We start from the raw sequence: 26,140 nt of genomic DNA on the forward strand, positions 1-26,140 counted from the left end.
TTAGAGGGCATGGACACAAGCCATCTCATCTCCCAGGTCCTCTTCATCGAAGCGGGAGAGGATGGACTCCTCATCACTGTAAAGTGAGCTGGTTCTCTGTGCCAGCAGGTCACTGGCAGCACTGTCCATCTCGTCCAGTGTCAGGCGACATGCATCCGCGATCTCCTGCTTGGCCAGGGCCACAAAGCGCGGGTCTCGGGCAAAGAGGTCCAGGCCCTCAGAGATGAGCACCTGGGCCACAGATAGGATCAGAGTTGACAGAAGGCACAGCATGGAGTTGGAGCAGCATGCACAGAGAGGTCAGTGTGGATAAATGATGCACCCTTGAGGCTATGCAAGGAAGTCCATGGGGGACAGTGGTACACACATCATGCTGAGCAGAAGTTGCAAAGGGAGAGCTACATGCACAGCACAGAGACTGGGGACCCTTCCCCCCCCCTCTTGTTCTCTCCCATCCCTCTTGCCCATGCCCTTTCTGAACTCACAGCCTCCACCAGGCTGTCAGCACTGCCCCTCTTGCCATGACTGGGGTCTGAGTGGGTTCCAGGCACTTGCAGACAGGTGAAGGTGCAAAGTGGACCGCTGGATTTGCTGAGGTATCTCTCCCCTGCGGCACCCTCCTCCACCAAGAACAGTGGGGCATACAGGAGCCGACCCCTCTGAGGAGGGGTTGCCCAGGAACCCTGGACCAGAATAAACATCAGAGGGACAGTGATTGATGGGTGGAGTGTGAGGGTATAGGACTCATTTCTGTGCCTACCTCTTACCCCCCAAGCACAACTGTAGTCAAACTGAATGTGTGTAAATTACAGGTGAGTTTAAGAGCACAGAAGACCTGAGTTTAAATCTCAGCTCTGACACTTACTAGCCTCAGTTTCTTCATCTGTAAACTGGGGCTAATAACAGTACCCACCTCGCAGGTACAGTGAGAATGTGTGAGTTCATATGTGCCCTGTTCTTCAGAAGGTCTTGACATGTAGTGTATCTGATAAATTCAACCTAGGCTGCCTGGCTGGTGTGGCTCAGTGGTTGAGTGTCGATCCATAAACCAGGAGGTCAGGGCATGTGCCCGGGTTGCAGGCTCATTCCCCAGTAGAGTGTGTGGAGACAGCTGATCAATGTTTCTATCTCTCTTTCCCTTCCTCTCTCTCTAAGACAAATAAAAACACATAAAAAATTTTTAACCTAGGCTGCCCCCACCTCACCTCACCTGTGCCCTGCTGGGCCCTGAGTTTCGCCCACGATGATAGGTGCCTGGGATGGGTAAATCTTCACAACTTCCCTGGCGCCGCAGACACTGGATGGTGAAGGAGGGCTTCCGACCTGGGGGTGAGGATGGTAGGTGGTACGGGATGGAGGAGCAAAGAAAAATGTCAGTGCTTCCCCAGACCTCTGCCCTGCTGGCCCTTGGGGGCCCTAGGACCCATGCACACTTGCATGCTCTCACCTGCAGGTGTTGGGGGCAGCAGACGGCGGCGTGGTGCGTAGTGCCCATCCATGTATCTTTGGGGCCTGTGAGGTGGCAAAAGGATGGGGCAAGAGGGAGTCGCGGCCTGCTCATGTATGTAGGAGCCCCTGAATGGGAAGGAGGGCAGGCTGGGAGTGAGCTCAGGCCTGGGCATGGGCGATGGGGTGCCATTAGTCCCGCCCCCCAAACATGGGCTCATCCTACTTGTTGTGGCCAGAAAACTGGCCCGGGACTTCCTCTTCCTCATACTGTTTCTCTTGCCCTTCAGTTCCCTTGGGCTGAAAACTTCCTTCTTCCGGAATGGTGAAAATGAGAGCCCCAGAACTTCTCCTGGGGAAAGTGAGGCAAGTAAGGCAGATTAGATCCCCAAATATCAGTATGTGGTCCTGGGCCCCTGGTTCCCTCTCCCTTACAGAAACACCGGGCTTCTAATTTTTTTAAATTATGTTAAAATAAAATTAACATAAAATTAACCTGTTATTTAAAAGTGAACATGGGCTTTCTTTTAAGAGACATTTTTTCTCATTGGAAAGACCCAATATTTAAAAAAGGAAATCAAAGTTGGCCTGTTAAAGAGACAACTTCAAATAAGAATTGGGGGTGTGCTGGGGTATAAAAGCTAAGAGTGACCTTATTACATCCTTCCACTATCTTTATGAAGTAAGGTGCTATTATTATCCCCCTTTCACAGGTGAGGAAATTGAGGACCATGAAAACTAAGTGAGCAGCCCAAGGTCACTTAGCAAATGGCAGATACAAGATTTGAACTTAAACCCATTTAGTCCCACATCATGTGCTTTTTGCATTAAACCTTTGCATTGCCTTTCTCACATGAATCTTATTATCCTTTATTCCCATCTGAGCCCTTGAATTCCTCTCATTTTCCCCAAATTTCCATTAGAAGGCCTTACTCCTATGCCCCCTGAGTTATCCCCATACAGTGGCTAGTCCCTGCCTTCCCTCATAATCTTCTCCCCTGACCATACCTGTGAGCATAGGATCCAGCCTGGGGCACACTGGACTGTCTGGAGTTGGGAGCCCCTGCATCATCATCACTGGGCCCCAGGGAGAGTGAATCTGGCAGTTTGTCTCCAGTTGGCAGAGACACAGAAATCAGGGAGCTCCTACGGGATGGGGGCTGGGAGCCCATTGGAGCCTGTGGGAGTCACAGGACAGTGTTGCATCCATGTTTCTATCTAAGTCATTTGGTCATATGGTGTGTCTCTGGTGAGCACCCCAGGGACTGGCTGTATCTGGGTCTTGGCCTCCAACAGCGGATGGTAGGTGCCAAATAAACATTTGTCTATTGCCAGGGTGGGTGGGTGGGGGGCTTCTCTTAGAGGCAGTGTGGAAGTTACTCAGGGGATTGAGGGATACTTTACAATCTGGGGGGAGTGGAAACGTCGTTCCTCACTTGGTATGTTTCTGGGTCCTTCTCATCTTCTTCTTCCTCTCTGCCCTGCCCCTCTTCCTCCTCCTCTTCATCTATGTCACAGGTGAGGGCCTGTCGGATCTCAGGAACCAAGTCCTGTAGGCTCCTCAGACCAGCCTGTGAGGGTGATAAAATAGGGAAGCGGGATAGCTCAGGGTCTAAACTCCCCTTTCATTAAGCCTGCTTCCTATGCAGGAGTGTGGGGTGGGGGAAGGATTCCCCTCAACCATCTCTGACCCTCTGTGGGTCCTGGGGTCTCAGTTTCCAAATCTGTGACATGGGCTCCATGAAATCAAGAGAGCAGTTAGCCTCTGCCACAGTGCTCCCACATACCCCCACCCACCCAGGCTCCACTCTGAAGACCTGAAGGACAGAGAAGGTGCTTGGGGAGGCCTCGGTCCCTAGTAGCCCCTTTTCTTTCCTTCGCCGGAATTTGCGGAAATAGTCCTGGATCAGAAATGTGGCATAGAATTTGCCCACGGTGACCTCTTCCTCTGGGGGCAAGGGAGAGGAGGCAAGGTCACATAGGGGCCCTCTGTTCCTCCCACCCTACCCACAGCATAAACTCCTCTCCCCAGCCAGTGCTGGTGAGCAATCATCTGACATTCAGAGGCTGGATCAAGAATTGGGGTGAGGATAGCTCACCATCAGCAGGGGGGATGACTTCATCTAGCAGCTTCTGCTTCATCCGCTTCCAGATCTTTTTGATGACAATCCGAAGCTCCTGATTGGCTTGCTCCAGGTTCCCTGCTCCAGGAGAGGATGGGGGAGGAGGGCGTGCATGAGCCAATAGGAAGAGTCCTTCACAGCCACTCCCTCACTGTTGGAGGGGCTTTGCAAGCTTCTACTGCAGTCATGCACCATCTCCCCTATTAGACAGGTGGGGAAATGGGCCTGGAGAAAACAGTCACCTATTTTGAGGTTCAGCACTCAGTTTGCTCCCTGCAACCTCCCCAGGGATCCTTCCACTCCTGTCCCCCACCCCCCACACACACCTTCTGTCTTGATCTTCAGGGATGTCCGAACCAGGGCAAAGAGTGTGGCATTGAATGTCACTGTCCCATCTGAGTTGAGAGGCATGTTCATCGCCACAAGTCTCTGTGCACACCAGGGACATGAAACCCACTTTGGGCAAATGCCTGAGATGCAGGCCTGAATGTCCAGGGGCAGAAACCTTTGAAGATGCAACCAAACACCCCCTCCTCACCCAAGGCAAAGTTTCTGCCCACCCCTGTCAGATGGTGGACAGCTCTCTCAGAGGCAAGGGGCGTGGGGTGGGCAGGTGCACAGACCTTGCAGGCCACTCGGTGTGGGCACAGCTTCCCAAATCCCAGTGGTGGCTGGATGCGTCTCAGCAGGGCAACCACATCCAGGTGCTTGATTCGGCCCCTTGGGCAGGTGGAGGTAGGTGGGAGGCACCACTGGATTGGAGATACCCCCTCTAATCTTTTCTCAAGGACCCACCAGCTCATCACTACCTCTCCCCAACAACACCCCAGGTTCTGCCAGGGCAGAATTGAAGGGCAGTCATTGCGGCGGGGGGGGGGGGGGGGGTAGGGGGGAGGGGGGAGGGCAGAAGACAGGGTCAGGGGACCCTGGGGCATCTACTGACTGGGTAATGGGAGGAGTAGGTTGGGGCTGGGAGACTGTGGGGCAGTGCACTGTCCCCTGGGATACCAAGTATGGGGTTAGAGGTTAGAGGACATACTTGGCCCCGGGGTCATATTCAGACCAGATCCTCTTGAATTCATCGAGGTGATGGGGCCCCAGGATGGACCAATCTCTGGTTAAGTAATCAAAGTTGTCCATGATCACAGCCACAAAGAGATTTATAATCTGTGGGCCAGTGAGCGGGGGGTTAGGTGAAGTGCAGAGTAGAAAGTAGGGGGTTGGTGGGAGGCTAAGGTAAGATGACATGGTCACTAGGTTACAAATCCTGAACCAGGCCAGCCCTTCCACCTACTCTGAAGATCTGGGCTCCCCACCTCATTTGACATCCCCAGACCCTTCAGGACCAGCCCCTATGGTAGTGGTGGTGGTTATGGGGGGAAAGGTCCTCACCAGGAAGGCACAGAGCATGAAGAAGCTAATAAAATAGGCGATGGCAAAATTGCTACCACAGGTAAACTCCTCGCCAGGGCCAAAGTCAGACTCAGGGTCACATCGATTCCCAGGAAGGGTAGCAAGCATTATCTCCTGCCATGCCTCACCAGTGGCACACCTGGGGATCACATGAGGGTGTCATCCTAGAGGGAAGGCTCTGAAGTCATGGCAAATGGTATTATGGGGACTGGAAAGGTTATGGGATGACCCACCTCCTGCCAGAGGCTACATCTGGCATAAATAGCATTTCTACATTTAAAAAGCTGGCATTTGCCCTGACCAGTTTGGCTCAGTGGATAGAGCATCGGCCTGCGGACTGAAAGGTCCCAGGTTTGATTCCAGTCAAGGGCATGTAACTTGGTTGCGGGCGCATCCCCAGTGGGAGATGTGCAGGAGGCAGCTGATCAGTGTTTCTCTCTCTCTCTCATCGATGTTTCTAACTCTCTATCTCTCTCCCTTCCTCTCTGTAAAAAATCAATAAAAATATATTTAAAAAATAAAATAAAAAGCTGGCATTCAATGTTTATGATGGTCGTATTCACATTTTACAGATGGGACACTGAGACCAAAGAAGGGGATACATCTTACAGCCAGAAAAAGGATGGCTGAGGCTAGAATATTATCAAATGCTCAGGTCACAGCCAGAAAAGGTCCCAGGCAACATGGAACCCCATGCTGCCCTGTTATTTCCACAGCTCAGGCAGTCTGGGACCCACAAGGGCATGCTAGGGACTGAGGTGGCAGAGAGAGGGGTAGATGTCACCTGAACAGAAGCAGTACAGCCTGTGGAAAAGTCTGAAAGTTGTTGTTTCGGTTGATCTGTGTGCCATCTTGAAGGGCCACCTTGCCGAACATCTGTGGGCACACAGGAGCTGTGTCAGAGGGGTGAAGAGGTTGCCACCCATTTCGCAACTACTAATACCCAAAGGGTCCTTACAACCCTGACAAACAGGCACTGATGATCCCATTTCACAGACATGTGGACTGTCTCAGGGTCATCCAGCGTGTCTGTCTGTCTTTCCACTCACCAATCCCAATTTCGGGCTCTTCCTAATCAACCTCCCTCATCGGAGAAGTGCCTGAGGGATGCTCCCTAGGGTCCCCACTCACCTGCATCCCAATGACTGCATAAATGAAGAATATCATTGCAATGAGTAGAGCAACATAGGGCAAGGCCTATGGGGTGGAGAGGAAGATAGATACTCAGGTCCAGGCAGAGAACTATAATCCCCAGAATGCGCTGCTCCCTCAAGCCTAGACCTGATGAGAGATGTGGTCCATCCCCCAAGTGCCCATGTGATGACTACCAGTATATCCCAAATGTGGACACAGCATTAAATACAATAGACTAAAGTCAGTGAAGCCAAGGCATGTTAGGAATTGAGAGCCTAGAAAAGAGAGAAAACTGAAAATGGTAAGTTGCAGGTGGGTGTGGCACACTAGGAGATACAGTTCTGAGGGTGGTAAAACAACAGGCTGAGAGGTAAGGTGGGGGTAAAGGGTGGTCAAAGGGATGGGGAATTACCTGGAAGGACTTGATGAATGTCCAGAGCAATGTGCGGATCCCTTCACCCTTACTGAGAAGCTTGACCAGTCGCATGACTCGGAAGAGGCGAAAGAAAGTGATGGAAATGCGGGAACTGTCCTCAGAGCTCTGGGGTTGGGGGTATGGTGGGTATGCTCAGCCCACATTTTCCCCAGCCACCTCCCTGCTTCAAGCTTTGGCCCTCCCAGCCCCTAAATCTGTCAGAAGTCAGGTCCCAGGGTGGTCAGGGAGCATTTATAAGGTCTCTTAAGGTAAAAAGGAAGAAAGGATGGGTGGGGAAAAAGCAGAGTCCCTGTTGATGATGGGGGGCTACCTCGCCAAGATGGCCACCATTCTGGAGGGAGATATGGTCAAGACAGGGGAGATAGAGGAGATGATGTGATCGCAGGCCCAAGTGAACAAGGGGAGAAATTATTGAACAGTTATAGGGGATAATGGATGGTACAATCATTACGCAAGGTCCAATGGGGAAGGTTATATGGTAGTGGATTAAGATGGTTGTGGGAAAAGTTGGTAATGAGGGTGAAGGAGAGGAGAGGGTACAGGAGATTATGGAGGAGAGATATTGGAGGAAATGATGGAGCCAGTTGTTTTATGGAGATGATGGATATGAGAGAACCCATGGGGGGACCCATTGGAGAAGCCAGTGATGGAGGTATGGAACCAGCAGCATTGTCAATAGATGTAACAGTACCATATAATACCCAATGGAGGAGATTATGGAGCCAACCATGCAGTCAGTGGTAATGACAGAGACGTGAAAGACCCAGCGTTGGAGATGATGGAGTCAGTGGAGGGAATGGAGTCAATGGAGGAATCAGAAGAGATGATGGAACCAGTAGAGGTGGATGTAGAAACAATGAAGGAAATAATAGAAATAACAAAGTCATGTTAGGTGATGGATCCAGAGGGTGGGCTGCAAATGGAATGAGGGAGGTGGTGGAGGGGGATTTGGGCTGAATCCAACAGGGACTCAGAAGGGATAGAGCTAGAAGGAGGAGCACTGAGTCTCCATGAGTGGGGTGGATGGGATTGTGTCATCTCCTCTACCCATTTGAAAGAAAGCCCTGGGGTTGAGGTGAGGAAAGATTAGCAGGGGGAGAGTGGGTTAGTAGAGAGGCCAGTACTCACACTGACTTCAGTGACAGCAATGTCCACTACGCTGCCCACCACAATAAGAGCATCAAATGTGTTCCAGGCGTCGGCAAAGTAATGCTGGAGGCAGGAGGAAAGCAGAAATCTGTCTTCTAATATCTAGGAAGCTAGGGTAGGGGGCCGGTACGGTGGGGAAATTGGGGAGACAGAGCCCAGCTTAGACCACACGATGGGCCTGCATCTGGATCCCTCTCATGGCTCCCTGACTGCTGCCCTCCTGAGAGCACTGCAGTGAGTTCCACCCCAAGGAATTCACCCACTGCAGGTGGGGCACACCTTAGGTTTGAAGGCGATGATTTTGAGCACCATCTCAACAGTAAAGAGGCCAGTGAAGACCATGTTGAGGATGTCCATGGCATAGTTGAAGGGAGCAGTCTGCTCATAGTGCTGGAGGAGAAAATCAGGTGTGAGGACAGCACCTGAGGCAGAGAACCCCCCACCCCTAGTCAAATGTTCTCTGGCTAGGAGTGAGGGGAGTCTGAGGAGGTAGTATAGCACAATGGGTTGGCCTAACCCCTCACATTATCTACCTCCATGATGGATATTGGGGGAGACCAACTCTTTTTTACTTGTCAACTACAGCTGATTTTCAATATTATTTTATATTAGTTTCAGGTGTATAGTGTAGTGGTTAGACATTTATATAATTTACAAAGTGATCACCTCAATAAGTCTAGTACCCACCTGGAACCATGCATAGTTATTACAATATTATTGACTGTATTCTCTATGGTGTACTTTATATCCCTGTGACTAATCCTTTCACCTAGCCCCTGGATTCCCCTCCTATCTGGCAACTGTCAGTTTGTTTTCAGTATTTATGAGTCTGTTTCTGTTTTGTTATTTTCGTTTATTTTGTTCTTTAGATTCTACATATAAGTGAAATCACATGGTATTTTTATTTCTTTGTCTGACTTATTTAACTTAGCGTAATACCCTCTAGGTTCATCTGCGTTGTAGCAAATGGTAAAATTTCATTTCCTTGCAGCTAGTTCTGACTGACATAGAAACATAAGTCTGCTGCTGGTTGGGTAGCTTCTGTGAAAAATATTTTTGCCTTTTTTTTTTTTTTTTTAGAGAGAGAGAGTGGAAGAGAGAGGGAAGGACAGAGAGAAATATTGATATGAGAGAAACACATTGATTGGTTGCCTCCTGCATGGACCCTGGTCAGGGCCCAGGCCAGGGAGGAGCCTGCAACTGAGGTACATGCCCTTGACTGGAATCACACCCGGACCCCTTCTGTCCACAGGCTGTTGCTCTATCTACTGAGCCAAACCAGCTAGGGCTATTTTCGCTTTCTAATAAAAGGCTCAAATTAGGAGAGTCCCCTGGTGCAACCTTCTCTCCCTTTTTCTGCCCTGAATGTAGTGTTGATGCCCAGAGCTGTGGCAGCCATTTTGTGACTATGAAGCAACAATCATGAGAATGAAAACTAACTCACTAAAAAGAGCAGAGCAGCCCAGCTCAGTGGTTGAGCATCAACCTATGAACCAGGAGGTCATGGTTCAATTCCCGGTCAGGGCACATGCCTGGGTTGCAGGCTGGATCCCCAGTGCGGGGCGTGTGGGAGGAAGCCAATCAATGATTCTCTTTCATGATTGATGTTTCTATCTCTCTCTCCCTCTCCCTTCCTCTCTGAAATCAATAAAAATGTATTTTAAAAAAAGAGTGGAGCAGGAAGACAGAGACTGGGTCTTTTATGAGCAATGAACAAACAGCCTACCTCTACATTTCTTGTTATGTACATCTTTTCACATTTTAGAATCTATGAAATTGGGGTGTGTTTTATAATCAATGGCAACTTACAATTGCTATCTGCCATTTCTTTTTCATATTCTTTGATTTCTGAAATCAGGATGTAACTTACAATTATTGGCCTTAGATGTGAAGAGATGTGGCAAATATTTTTATAGCTTAAGTCTCTGTCAGTTGGGGGTTTTATTACTTGCAGCCTAAACCATGCCTAATGGTTCCCAAGGGATTGTGTAGACAGAATAGGGTATTTGGCAGGGGTCAGGGTGGGGAGCTCAGACCTGCATGGCTAGAGCAACCGTGTTGAGCAGGATGAGCAGAAACATGAGGTACTCAAAGGCAGCAGAGTTCACAGTGGCCCACACACGATACTGATGCGGGTTCTTGGGAATGTAGCGGCGGAGTGGCTGGGCCTTGAGGGCGTACTCCACGCACTGGCGCTGCATATGGGTGCAGGGCATGAGTGAGCAGTGAGGTCCCAAGGCAAGGAGGTGTATATGGGGGGTTGATGGTCATGGATCAGGGGTCAGAGGTCACCTGGTTCTTGTCCAGCTCACAGTTTTGGTATTCTTGCTCCCCTTGGGCACGGAAGGTGATGATGACAAAGCCCACAAAGATGTTCATCATGAAGAATGCGATGATGATGATATAGACAATAAAGAACACTGAAATCTCCACATGGTAATTATAGATGGGTCCCTGGTCCTCTGCATGTGCATCAATGGCCTTGTATAGCAGCCTGTGGAGCCGGTGGAGGCAGGTGAGGGGATATACCAGGCCCCTCAGACCTTCCCCCAGACCACTTATCATAGACACCTCAGAATCTCTTGCTTGGTACCCCAAAGACCCCTAGATCCTTTGACCTAATCACCTGGAACCTCCATACATACTCCAACAGACCTCCACTAGGCCCTCAAAGACTCCTAAATCCCTTAAGCTCCCACAGACCTCCCAAATCCCCTTCTCCATCCACCTGTAGTCCCCATGCAGTTACCCATAACTCCCCCACCAACCCCCAAAGATTGCTAAATCCCCTGTCCCATCATCAACTTGAATTCCCTGCTCCACCTCCCTAGCGATCTCCAACTACTACCCTGAAGACTTGCACAACTCTCTGGAAACCCTTGAATCCCCCATTCCATCTCCTCTGAGACCCCCAACCAGTCTCTCCAGGCATCTACCTGGTCCCCCCTAAATCCTACCCAGTCCTCTCTAGACTTCTACCTAATCCCTCAGAGATCTCTACCCAATTCCTGGAGACCCCACCCACCCGGGTCCCCAAAGCACCCCAGCCAGCTACTGGGAGACCCCCACCCAGTCTTCTGATATGCCCACCAGTCCCCAGAAAACTCTATCCAGTCTCAAAAGGCCTTGATCACATTTCAAGATACCCTCCCGCCCATCCTTCAGCAGATTCCAAGCCAGTCCCCTAGATACTCCTTCCTTGTCCCTTGCTCATCCCTGGGGCCCTTCTCCTCACGCAGGCCAGCCTTCGAAGGTGGAGACAGTGAACAGAGCCATCATGGCTGAAAGGACATTGTCAAAGTTGAAATCGCTGTTGACCCAGAGCCGCTCCCGGACCAGGGGCCGTGACACATCTCCATCAGGATAGACCAGGAAGGAGCCCCTGTAGATGTTGTAGACAGTTTGAGTGGGTGAGGAAGGGTAGAGAGCTGTGGAAAGGGGACTGAGGTTTCCAGCATGGAGGCATCAGGGCATCATGGTGGAGCTGGATAGCCTGGGTTCAAATCCTGCCCCTCCATTTACTGGCTGGGTGACCTTGGGCATTTAACCTCTCTGTGCTTCAGTTTTCCCCATCCATGAAATAAGAATAAGAACAACATATTTACTGTCTTGTTACATGTATAATTAAGTCAATAGTGAGAATAGTGTGTGGCACATAGTTGGCACCACATACAGGGTGGGGCAAAAGTAAGTTTAGAGTTGTGAGTACATGAGATACAGCGTTTATTCTTGTAATATTATTTATTACAACTATAAACCTACCTTTGCCAATCCCTATATGTTAGCCCTCATCACCATTATCATCATTATCATTGCCACCCAGAAAAAAGTAATACATATAATAGCCAACCCATTCATCACTAAGTTTATGCCAGGCATGGTGCTACCTGCTAACTTTACATTGTAGTACACCCTCCATGTGGTAAGTCATTTACTTCTCACAAAAAACCAGTGAGAGTCACATTTTTAAAATCACCATTCTTCAGTTAAGGAAAATGGGATTCAGCAAGGTTAAGAAATGTAAAAAATTACAAGGTTAAGAAAAGTCCCATGGGATGATTTGAACCAGGAATGTTTGAGTTCAAAGTCCATGCTTCTGACCTTTACCCTCTATAGGATGGAAGTTGGGGATTAAGTGGTGCATGGGTGTCATGGTGTTTGGGGATGGCTGGGAGGTCCAGAATAAAATATAGGTAATTCTGGAGAGGTGAAGAGGGGCTTGGGGAGGTACTGAGGAGCCTCTTAGAATTTGGTGAGATCTGAGGGCCTTTGCAGTTCTTGGGAGAGTTCTGATGGTGTATCTTGGAGGCTTGGGGAGTTCTGGGAGCCTTGATAAAATCTGGGGGGCTCTCTGAAGTTCTTGGGAGGAAACTCTAAGGGTTTCAGGGGCCTTGGTGAGCTCTAGGGGCCTCTGTGGCCTTTGGGAAGGGTTCTGGGCCCAGTGAGGGCAAGGTCTTGGCTACTTACTTGCATTCTTTGGGGGTGTGTTTGGCCTCATCAGTGCAACTGTAGAATTTCCCCTGTAGGGAGGATATTTGTCAAGCAGGTGCACCCTTCAACACCATCTTGACTCATGCCTGGGCCTCCCTCTAGTGTTTCTTCCCACCTTGAAGAGCTGCACACCAATGCAGGCAAACATGAATTGCAGAAGTGTGGTTACAATCATGATATTCCCGATGGTCCGGATGGCCACGAACACACACTGCACCACGTGCTGCAGGTACCCACAAATATGACTAATGGACAGTGCAGGCCACAGCAGCCATGGGGCAGAGAATATGGGCATGATGGAGCTCAGGGACTTGGGTCAGGGACATGTTATTGTGGGTCAAAGATGTGTGGTCAGGAACACGTGGTTAAGGGACAGTGATGGGGGCCAGGGATGTGTGGGCACCAACCAGGAATAAGTGTTTACCAGACAGGATATGTAGCCACATGCCAGGGACTCAGATCAGAAAAATGTGGTCATTGGTTAAGGAATATGGTCTGGCCACATGGCCAACGGTCAGGCATGAGTGGTTACATGTGGCCATGCATCATGCAAATGGTCAATCTGATAAGTGATTTTGACCCCAGGGGCAAGGCCTGGATCCTGTGGACTTGGGTGGGGTGGGGTTACCTTGAGTCCCTTGGCTCGGTTGATGGCTCTAAGGGGCCGAAGTACTCGGAGTACTCGCAGAATCTTTACTACCGATATTGCACTGGAGCTGGGGAGGGGGCAGTCCTCAGGCCCTGGCTCAGGCCTTGCCTCAGCTCTGGAGGAATGGGCTGGGTGAAGGGTCACTTACTGGATGCCAAAAGAGATGAGGGACACACTGACCACCAGCAGATCCAACAGATTGAACCAACTACGGCAGAAGGAGCCTTGGTGCAGGAAGGCCCCGAACACCGTCATCTGGGGAGGATGGTAGAGGTCATCAGGCTAGACCCCAGATTTGGGAATAGAAGGAGTAGAAGGGGATGGAAACAGGAGAGGTGGGTTGTGGTGGTGGTTGGGGCAACTGGAGGTATGATTGGGGACCCATTAGTTACCTTTAGTAGAATCTCCACAGTGAAAATGGAGGTGAAGGCATAATCAAAGTACCCCAGAATCTGGGGGATGAAAAAGAGGGAAAGTCACTGAGTCATGGCTGTGGGGTATCCTAGGTGTGTGTGTGTGTGTGTGTGTGTGTGTGTGTGCGCGCATGCGCGTGCGCATACTTGTACCTCTCTATGTAATCATTGCTGTCCCCCTCCTCCTCCCTTCCCTCTCTTTCTTATGATCATTAAGAACTGCTCTACAAGGCAAAAGGCTTGGCCATCAGAAAGACTAGGGTTCAAATTTGGGCTTCTCTGCCTCTACCCAGCTACATGGGTGCCCTTGGCCTGTTCAACCACTCTGAGCACAGATTCTTCTTCAGCTGTATACTGATCTCCCTGGAGCTTCCGCAAGTGTGCTACACACATAGTAAGGCTGCCATTCTTGCCCTTCTCTTTCTGCCCAGATAGGGGTCTTCTCCCTGTTTGCACACTGGCTGGATAGTGCCCAATAGGACATTCCCGGGAGTGTCCCCCAAAGGCTCACGTGGTTGCGGAAGGAGTGGACTCGGATGGGGTCCTCAGCGGCCAAGGACACACTGCTGAGGATGATGAATACCAGGATAAGATTGGTGAAGACATGATGGTGGATGAGGGTGTGGCAAGCCTTCCTCATTCTGGTGAATGGGGAATGGACCATGGTCAGAACCCAGAGTTGATTGGGAAAGCCCAAGGGTTGCAGCTCAAGCCTGTTGTATCAGGATGTGTACCCTACCCCACTGAGCCTTGGCTGCCCCCTGGCCCTCCACCTACTCAAACCCCTCCTGCCCCAGCACTCACGGGTTGGTTTGGCTGAGGCAGAAGAAGGCGCTGCCCTCAGGGATGGGCACCACCTTCTCCTTGGGAACAACTTCCTGTAGGAGTTCCACACGTCCTGCACCCTCTTCTTCCTCCTCTTCTTCTTCCTCCTCCTCCTCTTCCTCCATGCCTGGCACCACAAGATCAGAAGAGAGGGAATTAATTGAGAAAATGTATGTAAAGCACTTAGAACAGTGTCTGGGACACAGTAAGAGCTGAGTAAATGTGTGTTGGAATGAACACTGCCATCCTCGCAGTCATATACATGCGATCCTATCTAATAATAGACAAACATGGTAATTGACCGTACCTTCACTATGCCTCCCATGGGCTAATCAGCGCGATATGCAAATTAACCCAACCAAGATGGCGGCTGGCAGCCACGCAGCTGAAGCGAGCAGGAGGCTTGCTTGCTCCAGTGATAGAGGAAGCCAAGGTTCCCCGCGTGCCGCGGCCCGGCTCTGAGCTCCAAAAGCAACAAAGTTTCAATTATAGAAGCTAAACAAACCTCAGATACCTGCTTTCAGCAGGCCATGGCCTCAGAGGTGGAGCGAGCAGGAGCCAGGCTCTCAGCTCCAGTGACGGCAACAAAGTTTCAATTATAGAAGGTAAATAAATCCCAGAATAAAAAGAAAAAAGAAAAAAAGGAGAGGCTGGGAGCTTCAGTCGCCGGCCAGCCTGAAAATGGCCCTCAGCCCCTCACCCAGACTGGCAAGGCACCCCAGTGGGGACCCCCACCCTGAAGGGGGTGTGACCAGCTGCAAACAGTCATCAGCCCCTCACCCAGGCTGGCCAGGCACCCAAGCGGGACACCCACCCTGATCCGGGACACCTTTCAGGGCAAACAAGCCGGCCCCCACCCATGCACCAGGCCTCTATCCTATATAGTAAAAGGGTAATATGCAAACTGACCCTAACAGCAGAAAGACTGGGAATGACTGGTCACTATGACACACACTGACCACCAGGGGGCAGATGCTCAATGCAGGAGCTGCCCTCTGGTGGTCAGTGAACTCCCACATGGGGGAGCTCTGCTCAGCCACAAGCCAGGCTGATGGCTGCCAGTACAGTGGTGGTGGTGGGAGCCTCTCCTGCCTCCTCAGCAGCGCTAAGGATGTCCGACTGCAGCTTAGGTCTGCACCCCGCTGGCAAGTGGACATCCCCTGAGGGCTGCCGGGCTGCCAGAGGGATGTCTGATTGCCAGCTTGGGCCCAATCCCCCGGGGAGCAGGCCTAAGCCAGCAGGTGGTCCCAGACTGCGAGAGGACACAGGCTGGGCTGAGGGACCCTCCCCGAGTGCACAAAAATTTGTGCACTGGGCCTCTAGTCCTATATAATAAAAGCCTAATATGCAAATTGTCCCCTCGACTGGGAGTTCGACTACTCATTATGATGTGTGCTGACCACCAGGGGTCAGTTTGGAACATGGTGGGCATTGGTGATGCAGCGCTGGCAGCAGGTGGCAGTGGAGGCACTGCTGGCCCCGATGGGCCCCGACAAGAGTGGGACCGTGGCAGGATGGTGGAGCAGGTGAGTGGGTGGCACCAGCCAAGGTGGGGCCCGATCACCCTGCTGATCTCCCTGCAGATGGTGACCAGCAGCAGTGGCAGGGCTGCCGCCCGGCTCCCAGGTGCTGAGGGAGCCAGGTAGAGCCCAATGACTCAGGCGGAGGGGGGCACATGGGGGTCTAGGGTCCAGGTGCTGCCCAGGGCCCAGAGGTCAGCTGGGACCTGCCCTTCCATGCAGACACTCACACTTTGAGATCGCCGGCCAGGTCTAGGGACTGCACCTGTGCATGAATTTTGTGCACTGGGCCTCTAGTTATAAAATAAAGGCTCTGAGAAGTTCCGCAGTAAAACAAAACATCTGTTAATCTTTAATCTCAATGTCCCAAATGTTGATGGCCAAAAACCATGCCCATTATTTTCAAGATGATCTTGGAAAAGGCTGCTCCCTAGACAGGAGGGTCTCAGGGGTCAAGAGCTCTGCCTGGGTGCTGTCCCTAGGGTCCCACACCTTTTCCACCTGGCCCTGGTCACTTGCCTGCTCCTTCATTCTTTGCACCCTCCTCTTTCTCATTCTCCTCACCAGGCACCTGGGGACAGGAAGATAGGGGTCATTGGTGGTGGGAGAGACATCAGGAGATGGACATAGGGAGGCATGGAAGGGATGCAATAATGAAGGATTGAATAGGCAGAGGTTGGGGGTTAAAAACACAAACACATAGACAGGCATTGATGGTAGTATGAGGTGTAGACAGTGCCCAGGTTTCTAACTCACTAACGCTCCATTCTCCTGTGGGTGTTTCCCTTCAGTGCTCTTCTCCCTGTGTGAGGAAATGGGGGTGTGTGTGATTGCTAAGGATTGCAGCAGATGGGTGAGGCTGAGGGGCGAACATTGCAGTCAGAACAGACCTTTCTTAGACCCCACAGAACTTCCCTGCTTCCGCCCTCATCCCCACAGTCTGTTCTTCTCACAGTAGCCAGAAGGATCCTGTTAAATCCTAAGTCTGGCACATCACTCCTCTGCTCGCACCCCTCCCATGGTTCCCACTCAGAGCAAAAACCAAAGTCTTCACTGTGGCCCAGAACACCCTAAGCCTGGCCTCACTATTTCCCCATTTGAGCTCACCTCCTATCACTCTCTCCTTTGCTCACTGGTCTCCCTGGTGTTTTTTTGAATGTGCTAAGACTATCATCACCTCAGGACCTTTGATTTGCTGTCCCCTTGCCTTGAACATTCTTCCCCCAGATATTTGAATGGCTCACTCCCTTACTTTATTCAGCTCTCTGTTCAACTGTCACCTCCACATAGAGACCTTCCTTGACTACTCTAAACAAAACAGCAATCTTAATTTCTCTCTATTCTTTTATTTCACTTTCTTTTTCTTTGTTACATAGTATTTGCATATATTTAAAGTATATTATATATTCATTTATATGTATTTTGTTTCCCCAATTCAAATGTCAGCTCCATGAAGGAGAGGATTCTGTCTACCTTGACCCCTGTTATCTCCTCAGCATCTAGAACAGGACCTGGCACAAAGTAGTTGCTCAGTAAATGCATGTTGATTGAACGAGAACTGGCAGGTTGGATGTGGGGATGAGGATTGCCAGGGTGACTGAGGCATTTGTGGGGTGTGGGATGTCTGTGTGGATTCCCAGGAAGGGATTCAGGGGAGACTGTCTTAGGGCTGGAGCCAGACATCACCTGCCCTTGTTCTTGGCAGTGCCTGTATCTCCGCTGGCTAGGTTGTCCACAGCAATGGCAAGAAACACATTCAACAGGATGTCTGGGGTGAGCTCAGGCTACAAAAGATGGAGAAGCAGCCTGCTTGTGGACCACCCAGATCCCTCTATCCACCCCACCTGCCAGCATCCAGCCCCCCAAGTTTTCAAGGATACAGTTGCCGCAGATGAAGAGAATGATGAAATAGATGCACACCAGCATCCCTGGGAAGAAGGGGCCGCCATAAGCCATGATACCATCATACATGACCACATTCCAGTCCTCACCCGTCAGGATCTGGTGGGGGGGATTCACCATGAAGCTCTTGAGACCCTCCCTGCACCCTAGGGTGCCCCTGACCCACCCATCCCATTATCTCCAGGCCCCACCTGAAAGACAGTGAGGAGGGCCTGGGGGAAGGTGTCGAAGGTGCTTCGCTTGGTGTGTGTCTGGTCAAAGTTGAACTTGCCCCCAAACAGCTGCATGCCAAGCAGGGAGAAGATGATGATAAAGAGGAAGAGGAGAAGCAGCAAGGATGCAATGGATTTCATTGAATTGAGCAGGGATGCCACCAAATTGCTTAGAGATGCCCAGTGCCTGCAGCAGAGATGGAGGGGGCAGGGTTGACATGTCCAGTGGTGAGTTAGGAATTCCAGCTTGAGGTTCATTGGGGTGGGCTGGGTTAAAATGGCCTTTGGTATCAGGGTTAGAAGTGATTTTGGAGCTGGGGTGAGGGCAAGAATAAGAAGTGAGGGGAAGGTTGAGATTGGGGTTAAGTGTTAGGGGAGTAATGGGAGATGAGATTATTAGGATGGAGGGTAAATGGAAATTGATGGAGCTAGAATTGGGTTTCAGGTTGGGACCAGGACTGGGGTTGGAGTTTGAAATTGCAACTGGGGGTCAATGTTGGGGTTAAGGATTGGGGAGTATTTGGAGTTGTAGATGACTGAGTTAGGGATAAGATTGAGGCTGGGAACAGGGTTGTGTTTGGAGATTAACTGATGGTTAGGAGCTAAGAATGGGGGGGTTGTGGTTAGTGATGGGGATGAGGCTGTGCGATAGGAATGAGATTGGAGATGGGGTTGGGTTTGGGTATGGGGGTTGTAAATGGGCTTGTGGATGATGAGTGGTTGGGGGTTGGGCTAGAGATGGTGTTGTAGTTGAGGGTTGGGATGGGGTTTGGGTTGGGCATGAGTATGGAGTTGAGTTCAGAGGCAGGGTTGAGGTTGAGAAAGAAGATGGAAACAGAGTAGACACCCTTCCTACAGAACTTGAATCTCCACGTAGGCAGAAACTTGTGTCTGCTTTGATTCCTGGTATTTCCCTAAGGCTTGGAATGGTGCCTGGTACACAGTAGGCACTCAATGGATATTTGCAAATTGGATGGTGAAATACACACTGTTATCATTGGTACTGGGGGTGGGGGCTGTTGGGGCTGTGTTTGTGGCTTCAGTCACCACCCCTCCCCCCCACCGCACACACACCTGGTGACTTTAAAGATCCTGAGGAGGCGCACACATCGGAGCACTGAGATGCCCAGGGACTGCATGGCACCCACCTCCACCAGTGTGGTCTCCAGGATGCCCCCACAGACCACGAAGCAGTCAAAGCGGTTGAAGAAGGAGGAAACGTAGGTGGAGGGGCCCAGACCATACAACTTGAGAAGCATCTCCACCGTGAACAGACAGAGCAACACTTTGTTGGCATACTCTGTGGGGAAAGGGGGAAGGGCTGGCCAGTTTCTGGGGTGATATGTGAGGAGGTAGGGCCATGGGACGATCTGGGGTAGCTGGTATCAGGCCAGGCACAGGCTGGGGGTGGGATTAGGGTTAGGAATTGGGATGAATTTGTATATCAGAGTGGATGAGGGGCTTGGAGTTGGGGCGAAGGGCAGAGTTGGGGTGGGGCATCAATCAGCCTCTATGAGTCCAGAAAAGCTCCAATTCAAGGGTAGAGTTAGAGTCTGGGTTTTAGTTAGGACTGGGGCTGGTTTGAAGTTTGGGGTTAGAAGTGTGCTCAGTATTAAGGTTGGGGTTGAGATGAAAATGAATTCTTGTAAGAGCTATCACTTATAAAGTGTTAACTTTATGTGGGCCAGGCAATGTGCTAAGCACTTTTCACTTTAATATAATCCTCCTACCCACCCCATAAAGTGAATAGTATAACTATCTCATTTTGTAGATGGGGAAATTGAAGCACAGAGGGGTTAACTTATCCAGTGTGGTGTTAAGAGCCTGGGCTCTGCCCTAGCCAGTTGCTCAGTGATTAGAGTGTTGGCCTGCAGACTGAAGGGTCCCGGGTTTGATTCCGGTCAAGGGCACATGCCTGGGTTGAGGGCTCAATCCCCAGTAGGAGGTGTGCAGGAGGCAGCCGATCAATGATTCTCTCTCATCATTGATATTTCTCTCTCTCCCTCCCTCTCCCTTCCTCTCTGAAATAAGTAATAATAATAATAAAAAGAGCTACAGAAGTGTAGGCTACAGGGTGGGATGGGACAGGCTAAGATTTCTGCATTTACATGTGGGGAAGGCAGTGTTTGGGGGTCTGAGGCACCTGAGGGATCCTGAATTGGAGCTTCTGGGATGAAGGAAATTGGAGGCTGGGGAGCGCACCCTGGGTCTGGGTGAGCCACATGGGCTGCCCGTGGTGCTCTGAAGCGATGGTGAGCGTGTTGAGGAAGACAAGCAGCAGCACAGCCCAGTAGCAGGCATTGGACTTCACAGCTCGCCGGCAGCATGCCCGGAGACCCTGGTTGATTCGACGGAGGCGGCGGCTGGGCAGAAAAGAGAACCCACTGGCTGAGATCACCTACCTCAGCCTGCCCTGTGGAACTCAGGTGGGGATCACAGAGTCATGGGGTCCAGGAGTCACATAACTTCCTCAACTTACCAGACCCTGGTTTTCATGATCTTGTTTCTGCAAAAGAGGTTTATGGGAGGTGAGCGTCATAAAGGGCTGAGGGGCAGTCAGTGGCTAGGATCAGAAGTCAGGGGCTGAGGTCAAGGTTAGAAACTAAAGTAAGCACTGGGGTCTGGACTGAGTTCTGGGCTGGGTAAGGGGTCAAGGGGTTGGGGCCCTCACAGGCAGCGTGTACAACTGGCCAGAGCCCCCTCCTCCTCTTCCTCATCACCCGGAGTCTCTGCCATGGAACCAGTGTCACTGGCTGGCAGGCTGGCTGTGGGCAGGGTGGGAACAGAGGTCAGCACAGGAAGACCTCAAGTTTCCATCCTTGGCTTTCTCCTCCATCTACCCATCCTGCCCCCTCCCCAACCAGGATGGACACCCACCATGGCTGCTGGTGGAGTGTGTGGATCGGGTGGAGTGACTGAACCAGTGCAGACGGCCATGTCTCCTATTGGTCAGCTCTGCCAGTTGTGGTCCTGCAGGGATAGGGAAGACAGTTGAGGACCATGGCCTGAGGTAGGGTAAGGGCTGTGTGTGGGGGAAGTGGATTATTTGGAATCTGTTCTGGGTACAGTTGGGAGGTGGATCTGAATCTGGATCTAGGTTCTGTTTCCTAGGCCACATCTGAGGGCTGGGCCTAGAGTTGTTGCAGGGGAGATCTGGGTCTCAGGAGGGCAGCCCCCATGGGGTAGGGAATGAGCCAGATTAGGGTTGCCTACGGTGGCCAGCCCTGCCCTCTTCAGCCACAGAACCAAAGTTTCCATCAGCTGAGGGGTCTTCCATGTCCGGCTCCTCTGCCTGCATGATCCAGTCCAGGTAGCCCCTCAGGTCCTCCTCCAACTGCTGCTTCTCCCTCAGCTTCTGGAAGTCCCCTCGTGCTTTTGCCTTCTCCCTCTCCTTGGAGAACTCCCTGAGGGTGGAGGATAGAGGGTGAGGTGGAGGAACCACCCCGGCCCCTTCGCCTTCCCCATTCCAGCCACACTGGCATCCTTGCTGTTCTTTGAATATGCCAAGCACATTCGTGCTTTGGAGCCTTTGCACAGAGTGTTCCCTTTGCTTGGGACATTTTCCTCAGAGAGCCACATGACTCATTCCCTCATCTCTTTCACATTTTTACTCAGTAATACCTTCTCAAGGAGGCCTGTCCTGACTGTCCCCATTTATAATGGCAAGATAGCCCCATTCCTATTTTTTTGGCTTTGCAAACATGTCTTCATTATCTACAATAAAACATACTTTTAAAAAGGCCTAAGACCAATTAATGTACCTTCAACTGCAACTTTTGCAAATGTGACATAAATCCAAAATATACTGTAGATTTGATCAAAATTGATATGCAAGTGTTTTTCCTATTCTGCCAAATTGGCCAGAAGCCTTCCTATTCCTATTTTTATCCTTCCTTTCTTTCCATAGGAAATTTCCATATAAAACACTACATATATGTTACTTATTGTATGTGTTGCTATAGTCTGTCTTCCCCCTAGCCCCCAAATGTAATATCTGGGAAGGCAGGGATTTTTGTCTCTTGTTCCATTCCTAAAATGGTGCTTTGCACCCAGTAGATGCTCAATATTGACTGAATGAATGGTGGGGTATTTCAGATGGGTTTTGAAGGTTACCTAGGAGTTTGCCAGGAAGAAAAAAAGAGACAGAGTCTGAGGGGCAGGCTGAGGGCTGCGTCTAGGCTCCTCACCCACTCAGGACGCCAAGTACAAGGTTGAGGACGAAGAAGGACCCAAAGATGACGAGACTCACGAAATACACCCAGGGCAGCTCATACCCCATGGCATCCTGCATCTGGGTAGAGAGAGGACATGCATCTCTCAGGGCATGCAGACATTCCTGCCTCTGAGCTCACGGAGAAAAGGCAGGTTCAGCTTCTAAACTGTGTGCCCTCTTTCCACCTCACCCAGTAGAGCACATCCGTCCATCCTTCCATGGTGACACACTGGAAGACCGTCAGCATGGCGAAAAAGAAGTTGTCGAAGTTAGTGATGCCTCCGTTGGGCCCTGCCCAGCGCCCGCGGCACTCGGTCTGGTTCAGCGTGCACACACGCCCAGAGCCTCCAGAGCCTGAAGACGCACAGGGCGACGGGTCCTCCTCCGCTTCCATCTCTGTTTGGAAGACAGGGTCTGGGCTCTGGGCTCAGAACCACAGCCACCCGCATTCCCTGCCACCCTCTAGCTCCACCCACCTGGGAAGTTCAACTCAGGGTCCTAGATTTTTCTAAATCAAGGACAACCCTTAGATCCTGACTCTGCCAGGTTAGGATTCTGAACCCCTGGGAAACTGAGTCCCAACCACAGGGATCTGGGGAGTGGGACTGTAAATCTTGGGGTAGAATTTTATAAATGAAAGTGAGGTATCAATGGGGGGGGGGCGGGGAGTCTTGTGAATTTTGGAGGGCTTCTTAAAAAAAGGGTGGGGGCAAGTCTTGGGTTGGGGTCCGGATGAAGGGCCTGAATATCTGGGACTAGTTGTGCAGGATGGGGTCTTAAGTGGCTAGAGGGTGGAGTCTTGTGATAGGGCAGAGCTATTAGCAAGTGGGCGACTGTAGTCTGAGATTGAGGGCGGAGTCCTGAATATATGGGTAGGGCTTGTTTATCGGGGTTGGAGCCTGAGTCTGGGGCGGAGTCTTGCGAATTAGGGTTTCCTTGAGAACACGGTCTGGCCCAGGAGGCAGTGGAGGGGCGCGTCCTGTCCCCGGAGGGATCGGCTGGCTGACCAGATCCCAGGAAGTAGCACGTTTTGTGCATGCGTCCGAGGAACAGCTCGAGTCCGATGATGGCATAAATAATGATGACGAAGAGCACGAGCAGGGCGATGTGCAGCAGCGGTACCAGCGCCTTCATGATGGAATTGAGCACTATGTGCAGGCCTGCGGGGAGCGAGGGCTGGGTGAAGTAGGGGCGGGGTCCGTTCAGTCCTCTTCCCGCTCCCCTTCCCTACCTTCAACCCCGGGAGGCGTTACACTCACTCGGGACTCCAGACACCAGCCTCAGTGGCCTCAACACCCGAAATGCCCGCAACGCCTTCACATCGAAGCCCCCTGGCTTCCCTCCAGTATGCGGAGCATCTCCAGGCCATCCGGGGCCCTGCTCCAGCAGCACGCTGAACAACCTGATGGGGGAGCAAGGTATGAGGCGTGGGAGGGTGTCAGGCTTTGGCACCCCTTGCCATCCCTCTCCTCTCCTGAGAAAAGCACAAGTCTCTGTAACCGGAAATGCAAACATGCTTAAAATATTCCTGATTCTGGCTGCCAAATGGGAGCAATTTAAAGCAGTCGCTTCCCTGAGCCCCGAATTCAGCGGGCTTGGGATGGAAAGTTGAACTAGACTAGGGGTGTGCCCCGCAGACGCGCACCCAACCACAACGATGATGAAATCGAGTAGGTTCCAGCCATTGCGGATGTAGGCGCTGGGATGGAGCACCAGCCCATAGGCCACGATCTTGAGCATCGTCTCCACAGTGAAAATCACCAGAAATACGTACTCCACCTGCTCCTGGAGGCGGAGCGGGAGATCCAAGAGTTATTTGGGTTGGGGATTGATGGGGACAGGGGTAGGGGCAAAGGGCATAGCCAGGACAGAGGGCTGGGCAGAGGTGAGTCATCTGGATCAGAGGGGGGAGGGCCTGGTTGGAAGGCTTGAGGTGTAGTTCTACTGGAGCTGTATCTGACAGGGCATGGTGAAGCAAAACTCACCAGGTTGTGGTTGGCAGTGTTGGAGTCGTCTTCTGGGAAGGGAATGTAGACCCCCAGGGCCACGCAGTTGGCAAAGATGGTGAGCAGGATGAGGATGTCGAAGGGCCTCAGGTGGACACAGTCAAGGACCCCGGCAAAGCAGCCTTAGAACCCTAACATTCCCTTGGGGCCCTCCCCACCCAATGCTCACCCTTGACTCCAAGGTGACCAGCCCTCACATGCCCAGCCACTACCCTGACCAAGGCCTTGACTCTGACTCCCCTGGTGAATGACCTTCACTTTTCTCAAATTCCCCCTGAAGCCAGTACTTGACCCTTGATCCATGCTAATCCTGACCCAATCCTTCACTCTTGGTACTCTGGTGACCTCACCCCCTGAGGCCTTCCCCTGGCCTTCCAGGATGCTTCCACTCCACGATGCTGATGCAAGACTGCCGCAGAGGGTTGGCCAGGGTGAGGCAGAAGAGCGCCCGGGGTGACCGCTGAACACTGGCCACTGCCACCGTCTTGTGCTTACTGTGCTGAGTCCTTCGCTTAGGGGTCCCCAGGCCTGATGCCCCACTGATTTCACCCCCTGATTCTGGGGGCCCAGGGCACAGCCCCCATTCAGGACCAGGGCCTGCCCCATTGGCTGGACTGGGCTCTGGGGTGATGTCTGTGTGGAGAAATCAAGTGAGGAAGGACAGGATATTGGGGGCAATCATGGCTGCCACCTACCTGATTCCATCCCTCTGTCTGAGGGAAGGAAAAAAGAGCATGTAAAATTAGGAAAAGTTAGGGGTACCTCAGTTAAGGATTGGGGTGGTAAGAGTTGGTTTTGGAATTGATTGGGGATAGAGGGGGAGTTTATAGAGGAGTGAAGGTGAGGTTACAGTTCCAAGTGAAGTAGGGTTTGGTGTTAGACTTGGGGTAGAGTTTATATTGGCATGGGGTACCATTAAGTTTATAGCTGGAGGCAGATTTAGGGTAAATTCAAATGGTGGATTTTTGGGTTGGGTTTAAATACAGGTGGGAGTGGAGTGTGCTTGAGTTATGATTTAGGGTTAGGACTGGGTATTTGAGTAAGCTGGGATTAGAATTAGGATCAAGGTTGGAGCTGAAGTTAAGTTTGGATGGGATCTGAGTTTTGCATTGGGGTTTTCAACTAAGGTCATTCCCAATCCCCATGGCCTTGTTTCAGCCTGTGAAGAGCCCCAGCTTTGGAGGAAAGAAGCTGAGTTTCAATCCTGACGTTACCACTTGATAGCTGTGTGTGGCCTTAAACAACTTACATAACCCCTCTGAGACTCAATTTCCTTATCTGTATAATGGGTTGATAATAAGAGAACCTACATTATAGGGTTGTTGTGAGGATTAAATTAGTTCAACATTCAGAAGATTGTCTGGCACATAATATTATTCCCATTTTACAGGTGAGGAAATTGATGCAAAAAGAGGGGCTAAGTGATTTGATGAAGTGGTTGAATTGGGAGTCAAATCCAGATAGACTCTGACAGCAAGCTCTCACAACTTACTACCGCCATTGTGTGTGTGTTCTCTATTTCTATTTTTCTTTTTTGCCCTTAAAAATGGATCTGCGCTCTTTCTGAAAAGCCAGAGAACTACTTGCTAACAGCATTGACATTCAGGAGTTGGGGTTGAGGTGAGGTGACTTTAGAGCGCGTGGTAAGGTCTGTATCTGTGTTGGGGTTTGGACTCTAACAGGGGTTTACCCTCTGGTTCGTATGGTTTGTGTTAGGATTAACCCTGGGGCTGGCTGTGGAGTTGAAGTTGGGTAGGCACTAGGATAGGGGTCAAAGCCAGGATTGGGGTTGGTTTTCAGCTGGTAATTATGGCTGTGGATGGGGAAGGGAGGCCATAGAGAACAGTGTCTGGGTCACGCTGAGCTTCATGGCTTAGTTGGGGGTAAGGCTGTGTTTGGGGTTGGCTGGGATGGGAACAGGATGATTCTGGTCACCTGGTGGTTCACCAGGGGTGGGGTCCTGGTGGGCAGTGGGTGAGTCAGAGGGGCTAGGGGTAGAGCAGAGCCCAGGCTTGCTTAAAGGGTCCTCAGGGGTGGAAGGCTGCTCTCACCTTTCCCGCCTTCAGATGCCGACATCCTCCTTTCAAGGTTGAAGAGCCATCTGCAAACAGCCCCCCTCTCTTCCCCCAGCTTTGGAGAGATTAAGGTCACTGGGCGGGGCCATAACAGGGTTGGATGGGAGGGTGAGCAGGGTCGAAGATGGGACAT

The 26,140-nt window shown here is 51.2% G+C and overlaps 1 protein-coding gene across 2 annotated transcripts; it reads right to left on the minus strand.

Annotated features, from left to right (window-relative positions):
* CACNA1F (calcium voltage-gated channel subunit alpha1 F) lies at positions 1 to 26,008 on the minus strand. 2 transcript variants are annotated; one of them, XM_036306142.1, is made up of 48 exons: positions 25,984 to 26,008; positions 24,316 to 24,565; positions 23,912 to 24,017; positions 23,572 to 23,711; positions 23,186 to 23,328; positions 22,934 to 23,086; positions 22,117 to 22,322; positions 21,901 to 22,004; positions 20,960 to 21,117; positions 20,591 to 20,683; positions 20,385 to 20,478; positions 20,193 to 20,219; positions 19,916 to 20,076; positions 18,788 to 19,013; positions 17,693 to 17,900; positions 17,480 to 17,600; positions 17,286 to 17,367; positions 16,356 to 16,401; positions 16,119 to 16,170; positions 14,059 to 14,206; positions 13,766 to 13,895; positions 13,234 to 13,293; positions 12,990 to 13,096; positions 12,821 to 12,908; positions 12,308 to 12,415; positions 12,169 to 12,221; positions 10,937 to 11,083; positions 9,994 to 10,195; positions 9,738 to 9,896; positions 7,981 to 8,091; positions 7,681 to 7,764; positions 6,863 to 6,883; positions 6,529 to 6,657; positions 6,114 to 6,179; positions 5,767 to 5,858; positions 4,962 to 5,121; positions 4,609 to 4,736; positions 4,193 to 4,289; positions 3,896 to 3,998; positions 3,546 to 3,647; positions 3,264 to 3,394; positions 2,883 to 3,017; positions 2,455 to 2,624; positions 1,691 to 1,798; positions 1,448 to 1,575; positions 1,211 to 1,323; positions 486 to 683; positions 1 to 231 (listed from the first exon to the last, which is right to left on the minus strand). In XM_036306142.1, the coding sequence occupies exons 1-48, from the start codon at positions 26,006 to 26,008 to the stop codon at positions 1 to 3; spliced, it is 5,904 nt and encodes a 1,967-aa protein (XP_036162035.1). The 2 variants fall into 2 exon arrangements, with proteins under 2 accessions (XP_036162035.1, XP_036162034.1); XM_036306141.1 differs by having other exon boundaries at positions 20,927 to 21,117.
* Between the last annotated feature and the right edge of the window lie 132 nt (positions 26,009 to 26,140).

This window comes from Myotis myotis, unplaced genomic scaffold, assembly GCF_014108235.1.
Source record: "Myotis myotis isolate mMyoMyo1 unplaced genomic scaffold, mMyoMyo1.p scaffold_m19_p_4, whole genome shotgun sequence".
NCBI lineage: Eukaryota > Metazoa > Chordata > Mammalia > Chiroptera > Vespertilionidae > Myotis > Myotis myotis.